Raw genomic sequence first — 12,186 nt, 5'->3', positions numbered from 1 at the left:
TTTTGCCTATCAAACCCTAAGCCATATTAATCTATTAACGTTCCAGTTTCCTCAGCAAATCACAAAATGAGATTTTTCTCCAACAGGAATTCTTTCTCTATGATTCCAAACCCCAACATGTGCTTTCCAGAGCCTCAGATGTTTCCTTAGTTCTACAGATGTTTTGTAAATTCATTTCAGCTAAATTTGCCAGCGCTGCAGAAAGTATCTATGGCTGATTGGAGTCACAGTTTGGATGGAGCTCTAGTTAGATTAGATGGAAATGGAAACTAAAACTTCTAACTGGCTCACCAGGAAGTCAGGAATTCACAAAAAGAGCAGAGAAGGAATTTCGTGGGAGGGGGTGTTTCAAACATGCCTGTTTTGGGGAGTGGAGGTTGTGGAAGCCCTGGGGGGGGTGACTCTTCACTGTTTTCCTTGGTGTTGGGCCTACATATTATTTTCCACTGGAGATTTGTTTTCCTTTCTAAGTATAGGAAAAAGAAGAAAACAAAAAACAACAGCAACCAGGAACAGTTGCTTCATTTTTAGAACTCCAGGTAAAATGGCTGTTTCACACCTGAGGTGAAATAGTATCAGGGTTTAAAATATCCCTACAGTCCAGGGGCCAGGAAAGTGATGACTTCCTTCAAAAACATGAAATAAATGAATTTTTGAAAATGACTGTAGTTTCTACAGGATACAGTTCTCCTGTTGTCCACTTTTCCTTTGTAAAATACATGAATTACCAGCTTCAGCCTTCTACTCCTAATTGAGCACTCCCTAGGTCTAGAAGTTCAGCTATTATAGTTATTATAAAGCAGATTATTATCATGGAAAAAGAGAACCAGACTGACAGGCTATTTCTAGTAGAAAATCTCCTTAAGTCTTGCAAATTAAAAGTGTTTGAAATCTCTATCAGAAAAAACTGCATTATAATGTTTACATTAATATTCTCTCAGTCTTATGACAAAGCAGTTATAGTGTTTCCATTTGCTAAGTTTGTGCTTTTAAAGTAATAGAAACTGACAGTGATCAAATATTTTATCTATGCCTTCCCTTGAGATAAGCTGATGCAAAATATTTAATGGTCCGTCGAAAATTTCCTGAATACTAATCTTTGTTCATATTGGCAATTATTGATTTTAATTCAACTGGCTGTGAAATTGTGTTCCACTGAAGCTTTCCAAAATGCCCAGAGGTTTCTCAGCAGTTTTCTAGATGAGCTATAATCCAGGCTTGACCTTGGATAGAATACAAAATAAAATCAAGTTACCATAGCTCTGAAATGAAAACCTTACAGAAGTATTTGACATTGAACAGAGTCAGATTTTTGTTTCCTAAAAAGTGATGAAGCTGTTTTAATTCCATCTCCAAATTGTTATCCCAGGTTGAGAAGGAATTCTGAGAACAAAATAATTTTTTAGAAGAAAAGCAACACAGTTCATTGTCATTTTATAGTAAATTAACATACTGATAAACACTCTTTGAAAAGGAAAGAAAGGTCAAAATATGCAGCTAGGCAGCAAAAACAACAACAACAACAACAAAAAAACCAAAAAAACCACACAACAAAAACAAAACAAAACAAAAGATAGATATAGACATAAAACCTGGCTTTACCAGATATTAGCTATGTGACATAAGTGTGTGTGTGCATTTGTGGTATGGGGGTGGGAGCAGGGAAAGATAAAATAATTGGCACTAATATTCCAGAAACTACGCTAGGTATTTCCCATGTGTTCTCTCTGTTAATCACCATATTATGAGAGGTATCAATGTTTCCTTTTTTTTTTTTTTTTTGAGATGAGGTTTTACTCTTGTTGCCCAGGCTGGAGTGCATTGGCCCAATCTCAGCTCACTGCAACCTCCACCTCCTGGGTTCAAATGACTCTTGTGCCCCAGCCTCCCAAGTAGCTGGGATTACAGGCAAGCACCACCACGCCTGGCTAATTTTTTGTGTTTTTAGTAAAGATGGGGTTTCACCATGTTGGTCAGGGTGGTCTCAAACTCCTGACCTCAGCTGATCGCCTGCCTCGGACTGTCAAAGTGCTGGCGTGAGCCACCTTGCCCGGCCAATGTTCCCATTTTACACATGAAGAAACTCTGGCTAAACGAGGTCTGGCAACATGTCTAAGTCAAGTTTACCAGTATATGACTAGGAAAGTCCATCTCACTCTAAAGTCTGTGCTCTTTCTCCTGCAGCATGATACAGGTTGTTCAATCTCACAGCCTCAATTTTCTTTTTTCTAGAATAAGGAAAAAAAATTCTTACCTGACCTGGGTAATTGTGAGGATTAAATACAATCATTTGTCTAAATCTTGGCATGCTTCCTGGCATGTAGGTACTTAAGAGACCCCAGTTTTCCCTCACCGTCAACTCTTTAGGCGTAGGTGCCTTAACAGGATGCCTTAACAGGAATGTGCAAAAGTGCACTGGAATGTGTGCATAGATGCTGAGAAAGCAAAAGGGAGACAGGTACCCAAAAGTCCTCCTTGGCCTGTATAGCTTTTACACCCTGTTATAGAATTGACTTTTCTCTTCAGTAGCAAGGGACAGGCTTCATGCAGTGGCCTCTGAAAGACCATGCACTGTGTCACTGGCAGTTCATCATATCTCCCAACAGTGCAGCTGTGATAAGAACCAGATGATCCAAATTTCCTAAGCAAAGCCAGCAGCAAATATCATCTGGGAAGGCGCATGCCTCAGTATCCACACACTACACTCTTTAAGAAAGTACATCAAAAAGCTAATGGACTTTTACAAGAGCCCAGTTACTGCTTAATGTCTGTGAGCTCTCAGGAGCAGGGAATCACAACCCCTACCACGTACAGTTGGCGGCAGAACCAGTATTCCAACTTGTTAAAGAAGCCAAGGATTAGATAAGATTTATAGAGACCTGATGTGGGTAGGGCAGCTAAAAATGGAATCTGCAGATTTGTTTCCAAAGCTGCAGACATGGCCAGGATGTTTCTGTGTATAGATTGCTCCACTTTGCGTGGGCAGACCACAGGAAAAATGGTTCTCTCATCACTGGAGGAGTTGCCCCTCTTTTTAATACAGAGCTGTGTGACATCCATTTGATACAGCCACATACACAGCTCCAGATAGCTTAAGCTAAATGCTGTCTGTCTGGAAGTGGAAAACCAGAGGTTCAGGTACCTTCTTGATGTTCTTAGAATTGTAAGCGCCATTCTTTGCCTTGTCTCATAGCCTTTTTGTTACTTCTGAGGATCTGTTGACATCTGAAAAACACTTCTCTTATACTGTAACTTCAGCTGTTACATGACTTCATTTTTACAAAAAAAAAACTATCAAGCATTTCCTCAGCACCTACTTTTTTTTTTTCATTTAATTTTGTGTAGCTTGACCTCTTGTTTTAACATTTGGAAAAAATATTTTCCAAGTACCCTGTATATATGTGTCTCTGAGCAAATATAACTCTAGTCTTTCATTGCTAATTTCTGCTTCATCTTACATCTTTCACGTATTTGATAACCTGTGCAGGTTCCAATGAAAGAGGCTATGGATAAGTGGTACATAGGAGGTCATTCTAAGGTGAAGTGTCTATTGGGCAGAGATCTGCAGGGAAAACATTGCTTCATGTGATTACTCAAATTGTTTAACTACTTGTAGCTGTCAGGCTTGGAGCTGTTCACCTGAGACTTTGTTGCTGCAGTTGGCTCTGGAATTAACCACAAAACTATCAGATGAAAACCACGTTTAGATAAGCCAGTAATGGCAAGAAAATGACACCATTCTGAGGTTGATGGATGTAGGAGAGCTCTTCTAGTATTTGTAGAAGGCATATAATGATCTGTGACCACAATCTGTATTCCATGCAATTGGCATTTACTGAGGCTGAGAACGTCTTGACTGGCCAGGAACAATGTATCAATGGAGTTGGGGGGTTGATTGCTGAGTTTCTGAGAAGATAGCAGTTGATTTAGGAGACTTAATCAACACTACATTTAAAGGTCAAAATGTGGCACCAAAGATCTAAAAATGGCTGAACTGTTTCTAAATTCAATAACTCAACGGGCCTAGTCAATTTCCATAAAATTATAGGGCCAAAAACTCAGGCACTTCTTCTCTCAGTGGATTTCTCAAATGCTAGATCAAAACAGCTGCCAATTGTCCATTCTCACTCATCCAATGCCTGTAAAGTAAAATAGTTGTTGTAATAAGAAAGGGCTTTATAATGGCCTTTTCCCTCAAGTTCAATATGAGATGCACTCTAGACTTTTTTATGATAAATCTCCTACTAGTGAAACATTGCCTTACATAAAGAACTTACTGGTTGTTCTTTAGTTCTTTGTCATTGATATTAATAGCTAAAGACCATCATCTCACATGACATTGCTACTGAAATTTCCAGCAGTGGGGTCAGGGATAATCTTTTGATTACTGTGTTCAATAGCACCCATAACCTTCCTTTTGAGACACTGAATTACAATATTACATTTATCTGATGAAAATCAAATTGAAGAACATTGGCTGGTCTGTATAGAAAAACTTAGATGTTTTAATTTCAGAAGCAATCAGCATTACTTTTAAGCAACCCATTATCTGCTCTTTATTTTTCTTCTGCCTCTATTTCCCCTGCTAGATGCAATTCAAAGTTTACCCTTTAGAAAATTGCTGCTGTAAAGTTAAAAGGATTGTACATTCAAAAATAAAAGAGTAATGGGGCCGAGCATGATGGCTCGTGCCTGTAATGCCAGCACTTTGAGAGGCCAAGGTGGCTGGATAGCTTGAGCTCAGGAGTTCAAGAGCAGCTTGGGCAACATAGCAAAACCTCGTTTCTATGAAAAATACAAAAATTAGCTTGGTGTGGTGGCAAGTACCTGTAGTCCCAGCTACTCAAGAGGCTGAGGCAGGAGGATCCCTTGAACCCAGGAGGTCAAGGCTGCACTCTAGCCTGGGAAACAAAGCAAGACACTGTCTCAAAAAAAAAAAAAATGTAGAAGAGAAATAAGTATGTGTTCTACCAGGGCCAGACACAAAATTTGTTTATAGTGAAGAAAGTCTTAAAAGCTGCAATAAGCAAATACTTCTAGATTTTAAATAATCAGAAAAGCATCTCTAAAAAGTCATTGCTGGTTATAGATGTAAATGTCTGGCACAGTTAAAAAGCAGAAAAATTACTTTCTCCAACATTAAACATGGATTCCATTGGAATGAATTATGTTTATTCTACTTGTTAAAAGAAAACTTGGAGTTTGTTTGGCTTTGTGAAATAGACCTATAACTTGCTTCTGGGTTTGCATGAGATCTCATTCAGAGACATCGTGGGCACTTACTATGTGTAGTGCTGAAACGTGTAATATGTGATGAGATAAGAGGCTTAGCAGTGAAACCTCACCATTGAAGCTTTTAGCACTTCTTCAAACAAGGCACATGAAAAATATCAAGGAACTTTAGCACAGAGTTTGAAACAACTTGTTTTTCTAGAAAAAATCACAACCGTACATTATTTACCAATATCTTACCCAGAGAACAGCCAGAGGGAAACTCCCCAAGGATTTGGCATTGAAGTGTTTTTATCTCATATGAAAATGCAGTTTGCTGGTGAATGTTGCATGTGGATTTTGTTTTGTTTGGTTTTGTTTTGTTTTTGCAGTTGTTGTAATGGATAGCATCAAAGTTTGTAATCACTCATTTCAATTACTGCATGAATCTTAACATTTGTGATACTGGTTTCATCAAAGTCATATTGAATTTGAGTAAAATGAAAGAAATTGCATCCCACAAATGTATATTTGTCACACAAATAGAAACTGCTTCAGGAAAATCCTGTACCTCTCTCAGCAGTCAGCAATCCTACCTTCTATTCACATGCAGCAAACGAAGAGTTAGAAGATATGCAATTAACTTTTAAAAATCTGAGGGATGAATTTAATGTGCCATGGAGAAGAAATTTGGGTAATGGCAAAGAATCTTTTCTCTCTCACTGTTTTAAGTTCTGAAAACAGAGCACCTCATATTGCAGTGATTAAAGATTGATTTTAATAATCCTAAAAACCAGGCTTTGGAGCTCAATAAATTCTTCCTTTCAAAAGTACAGATTTTGGGGTTACCAATGTGGCTCCGTTACCCAGGCTTTGCCACATTTTATAGGAACATAAAACTGCTGGCAGATGACATCACCAAGCAGATGCAATATGACAAGAGGCTGCAAGGTCGTACTGTGGGAAAGTCAGGGATTTCAGGGAGATGATACCTTACAAGTACAGTGTCTCAACTAAACTCAACAGCAAAAAGCCTGGTGCCTTACCAGTGTACCTCCTGTAAACTTTCAGAGCCCATATATGTTTATACATATTAACAATAAGTAATAAATAATGTTAAATAATGATAGCAACAAATGCTTATACAATGTAGTGCTTATTATTTAGGCCCTATGTACTTTTAAAAATATATGTGCATATTTGTTTTTATGGTAGTGAAATGTACTAATACAAAATTTAACATTTTAACTATTTTTAAGTATATAGTTCAGTGACATTAAATACATTCACATTGTTTTGCAATCATCACTACCATCCATCTCCAGAACTTTTTCATCTTCCCTAACTGAAACTGTGTATCCATAAAACAACTCCCCATTCCCCTCTCTCCCAGCACCCCCCAGTCTAGACACAGACACAGACATTTCTGTGTCTATGAATTTGACTATTCTAGGTACCTCAGTAAGTGGAATCATGCAATATTTGTTCTTTTGTGTCTGACTTATTTCACTTAGTGTCATGTCTTTAAGTTTCATTCATGTTGAACCTGCATCTAAATTTTCTTCCTTTTTAAGGCTGAATAGTATTCCGTTGTATGTATATATCATATTTTGTTTACATATTCATCCACTCATGGACATTTGGGTTATTTCCATTTTATGTGCTTTTTATATATCAACTCTTTTACTGCTCACAAAGATCCATTGATTCATTCATTGTTGTAGTATCTTTATTATCTCCATTTTATGATAAGAAAACGGAAGCATATACGATTGTGTATGTGCCCAAGTTTATAGAGCGAGGAAGCTCTGAAGCCAGTATTGCATCCCAGGCTGAGTAGATCCACAGTTCCTGCTCCTAATCACTGTGCTATCTCATCTCCCTTTCAAATGATTCAGGAAGCTAAGTATAGCATGCACCAGTTGGAAAACCATTTGTGTAACATCGTAAGGCCAAGTTTCTGACTTAATTTGTACAGGTTTTAAAAGTTCAAAGGAGTAGTCAGTTTAACAACCGAACCCCATAGCAACTGATTTATAAAGGATCCCATTGCTACAAAATAAAAATTAGTGCTCTGCTCTGGCACTGGTTCTGGATGGGCTAAGTTCATTTTGCTAATCTTCCTATATAATATGTGTGTGCTTGTGTGTGTCTGTGTGTGTGCGTGTGTGTGTCTGCGTGTGTGTGTGTGTGCAGTAGCATGGTTATAATGTTATCCCCACTTTGTAAAAAGGGAAATTGGAACATAGGAAGGTGGTAAGTTACTTGTTCAAGGACTCATAATAAAAAACAGAATCTGTACCCAAACTCAGATAATCTATAACTCCAGAGCCTGTTCTCTTAACTATAGCACAAATTTTATCTTTTTCTTGAATGTGAAGCACAGCGTTGAGACCTGTACATAGCCACAAGTATTCTTACAGTGTATGGAAATTTTCCTAGAAAGCCTGTAAATAACCAGCAAGTCTATTTGTCAAGAGGCAATCCCTGCATTACTAAAGTTATTTGTATAGTTATTCCAATGAACAAATCTGAAAACTAGGAATGCAGTTGCTTTACTAAAAAGTTGTCAATGGTGTAAAACATTGTTAGATTTTGGGAAGCAGTTTAGTATGCACATGCCAAGCTTCTCAGGACAGAAACACTTCTGAGAGCAGCTTCTTTCCCTCACGAAGAGATGAAGAATACACTCATGAACCCTGAGCAGAATTGTGACTTCAATGCAATTGATTGTTTTCTAACCCAAATCCCTGTTTCTGGCTTCCTTTTTCATTTGTTCCATTTGTACAACCTCGTGCCCACTTCAGTCATTGCCCAGGGCCCTTAAATTTAAATATCGCTCTCCCTGAACATATAGGCAGTATGAAATGGAAAAGAATTCAAGAATCTTGATTGCACGTTTTCATTCCTGGCAAGGCCACCATGCACACATGTACAGGCCAGTCACATTTTAGGACACGTGTTTCAGGGTTCCATGGGGATATGATGCTGACCATTCTTTTGTTTCTCACAGAGTTCCAGGACCGCACGCTCCGAGGAGGACCGGGACGGCCTATGGGATGCCTGGGGCCCATGGAGTGAGTGCTCACGCACCTGCGGGGGAGGGGCCTCCTACTCTCTGAGACGCTGCCTGAGCAGCAAGTAAGTCCTGCACCCGTTGGGGGTCTTTGTGAGAACCAGAGGTGGCAGGTTTGAGGCATACTTTCGTGATTGGGTTTAATGGAGAATATTCTGTTGCTTACAGATCCAGATAAAAGAAAATAATTAAAGGAACGTACAAATAATTAAATTTGTGTTCTTAGGTGTTTTTACTTGTGTACTTATGTCCATCTCCAGCCAGGTCTTTATATACTCTTATCAGATGATAAGCAATAGAGAACTTATCATCTTTACCAAGCACATGTTATCTGTTTTCATGTTAGGACTGGAAGGAGAATTTATTGTTAGGAATGGTTCTGGAATTATTAGCTCTATAATATATTGTACAATATTGGTGTTAGTAGCATATTGGGTTTATGCTGGATTTTTAGTATTACCAAGTACTTTACAAGTGAATAACATATTGGTTTATCTTTGTAGATGTCCTAATAGCCAGAATTTTCTTAAAGTCATTCAGTTCAATGAATGATGAATTTTGGATATAAAGAAGTTTGGAAAAATAGAAGCTTCAGTGGGAATTGGGTCAGGAATAGTGAGAGGGATGAAGAAGGTAGACATGGGGGTGGCTAATGATATTTAAGCTAAAAGGAAAGGGCCTGAGGCCTTAGAATGGAAATTTTTACTTAGAGTAATAATAATTTAAAACTCCTTCTTGAGCTGTGTGATCTGTGACTAGATCTGTCTCCAAACTGTAAAATATAAAGTACTATGGTAATATTTTTAATGAAAGATTTTATTTGACTCTGAAAAGTGTTATGTATAGCAAGTAGGAGATTTGATCAAAATTACTGTATATACTATATTATAAAACAGGAAACAGAAAAAGAATTCTAGACATTTCATAAACAAATAGCAGAAAGTGGTGAGACAGAGGTTCAGAAAAATGTCAACTTACTTTAATAAGAGTGAGAATTTCTTGAAATCAGCATCTGAGCCTTATTCCTTTCTGTCTCTCCAACGCCTGCACAGGGTCTAACAGATATTAGAAGCCCAATAGATGGTTCTTCATTGAATCACAAAAGACCATTTTGGCTCCAGGCAGGTCTCACTGGAAATGTTATAACCTGAGATATATCCAACAAAACACCAGATCAATTCTGATATTTGGCCACTGTGGCATTGCGGTGTGCACTAAAAATGGGTCAATGTGATTATATCCACCAGTAAGTTTGTTTGTCTCATTTTTGAGGCCAGCTTCGAATCAGCGAGAACCTTAAGCTGATAAGAAAGACTAGACTTTTGCTCCTTATGATTCACCTGCTCTCTTAATCTCGAATATACAAAACTTCCTAAATCTGCAATATATGCTGCTACAGGGTGATAATGTAACTGATAATATTCATACATCAGTAAAGCCAAAAAGTATAAATTTAGAATGTTCCTGTTACCTAGTTTCCTCAAATTAGCATCCTTGAATATTTTTTAGAGATGAGCCAAAACATGTCTCTCACAAAACTAATAAGAAAGAAAGGGGAATTTTCATACTGTCTCAGTGATATGTATGTTAGATTGCGGTAGGATCTTTTACTGAGTGAGAGACTGAGAAGCAATTTAGGGAGTACATTAAAATCACAAAATTCTGTCATTCAGCAACTAATCAAATATTGATGCCATGTGGAATTAAAAATAAAAACAATTTTGCAACCTAGTAAGTTAAAGCTCTAGGTGTTAGGGCTCTATTATGAAACTACAAAAGATATCAGTTGTCTTCTACTTCTAAAGCATTAGAAAAGTAGGATATAAATGCCGAAATTATAAACATATAGAAGATATGTCCCTATTTTACTTTCAAGTATTAAAAACATATATTCAGTAATCTCATACAAGGCTGAACAAGAAGTTTAAAAAATGGGGCAGAGGTACACTACCCATTCTTTAGGAAATTGAAGAAGAAAAAATGTCTCCAAATAGAAGGCATTTCCAAATCCAACAAGAATATAAAGAAACATTAGTTTCTTAAAAACCAGTGCTAGGTATGGACTGATACATTATACACATGGATATGTTCTATACTGTTAAATTCTAGTAATTCTTTAGCAAATCAAAAACTTGTCATCATCATTAAACTCTGGAACAATCTGGACAGAAATGTAATATATATTTTTAATTGTGAAATAACTATTTATATATGCCCTGTCATATATTTTGACATCTTTCTTCAATAGGATTTGTATTGTTAGGCTAAACTGTATTAATTCTGATCCTTATGAGACAAACAACACAGAGGCTGATTTAGCTGTTCAGTCTGAGATTCTAGTGGGCTTTCTAGAGACAAGCAGCTCATGATATGACCACATGATCATATTACCTCTGTGCCCTAATGAGTTAAATCTTACAGCTACAGATTTTAAAAGGAGCAAAACTAAGACTGAGTTACTGTCTTTGGGGGTGTGTTGATTGTAGAAAATCTGCATCTCCAAGGACAATTTAAAGATCTACAGTGACTAAGTAAATACTTTTATAATAATACCAAAAAAGTATGTAACCCGTTGAATGTTCATAGATGTTATAATGCTGACTTTTAACCTATTAGGTTGGTGCAAAAGTAATTGCAGTTTTTGCTATTACTTTCAATTCACTAACCCAATACTTTAGCTTTTGTGGCAAGTATACACTTATTTTCTAGAAGGCACAGCAGAATATGCTATTATTGAACCACTTAGATAGTTCCTGCTTTGATTCAAGACCTTTGTGTATGTTGCATTTTTCAAAACAAGGCATGCGTATACACATGCAAACCCCCTACCCCACGCATGCATTTGTGTGTGTGCTGAGCTGTGATAGAAAATATGTATCATTTCAAAAGAGTCTGAAAGCTTCTGTTGCAGAGAACTTAACCTGGCAGGGGCCCTTTGTGGATGCTAGTCAGACTCACTTACCCAGGGGAGACCTTATCCTAAGTGTCACTGGTCCTCAATCAAAATTCAGTTTGGCCAGGCACAGTGGCTCACGCCTGTAATCCCAGTACTTCGGAAGGCCAAGGTGGGTGGATCACCTGGGGTCAAGAGTTCAAGACAAACCTGGCCAATATGCAGAAACCCCGTCTTTACTAAAAATACAAAAAATAGCTGGGCGTGGTGGCGGGTGCTTGTAATTCCGGCTACTGGGGAGGCTGAGGCAGGAGAATCGCTTGAACCCCAGAGGCGGAGGTTGCAGTGAGCCAAGATCGCATCACTGCACTCCAGCCTGGGTGTCAAGAGTGAAACTCCGTCTCAAAAAAAAAAAAAAAAGAAAAAAGAAAAAAATCCGTTTTCTTTACCGTGGGATTATTATGTTTGGAATCAGAGATTCTCAAATGTTTGTGTGTCCCTGGCTTTCTCTTTCTGCCGTGCTGTATCACTTCACAAGTTTTATTAATGGGATTTTAGCCCTGTGTTTTCTCCTTTTTTATGTGTAATGAAAGTGTGGAGCAAGTCCCCTTTGGTATCTAAAGGGAATCAGACGGTTTGGATGATTTCATTTTAGATGATTTATATTCTCCTCCCTATATAGTTTGAATGCATCTGCTCAGGATCTTGGATGGAAGCGTAGTTGTCTTCATTATCTTTTAACTTGTCAAGCACCTGAGAAGCTGTTTGTTTTCTTGATAATTTTTATTTGCAATCAAGATCTTTCACTATTAACAGAAATTCCTGGGTTACAGCCTCATGTTTCAAAAAGCTAGGTTTCAGCTATCAAAGTTCATGGAGATACCTAGCATTGATTAAACTTTTCAGTTACAGTCATGTATAAAAATTTTAATTTTCATTAAAATAGATAACTTTAAGCAGTAAGAAATATTAAATAAGTATACTTATAAAAACAAAATATAATATT

General features: G+C 37.5%; 1 protein-coding gene across 1 annotated transcript in view; it reads left to right on the top strand.

Moving 5' to 3' along the window:
- The window catches only part of ADAMTSL1 (ADAMTS like 1), a 425,354-nt gene that overhangs the window by 23,878 nt on the left and 389,290 nt on the right, over nucleotides 1-12,186 (top strand). The window contains exon 2 of the mRNA XM_025359517.1: nucleotides 8,225-8,352. Coding sequence (XP_025215302.1) covers nucleotides 8,225-8,352 — 128 coding nt within the window. The remainder of the gene's footprint in view (nucleotides 1-8,224; nucleotides 8,353-12,186) is intronic.

Source organism: Theropithecus gelada, chromosome 15 (genome assembly GCF_003255815.1).
Source record: "Theropithecus gelada isolate Dixy chromosome 15, Tgel_1.0, whole genome shotgun sequence".
In the NCBI taxonomy this organism is placed as follows: domain Eukaryota; kingdom Metazoa; phylum Chordata; class Mammalia; order Primates; family Cercopithecidae; genus Theropithecus; species Theropithecus gelada.
Note: the sequence above shows the minus strand (reverse complement) of the source record. Positions and strands in the feature narration are given on the sequence as shown.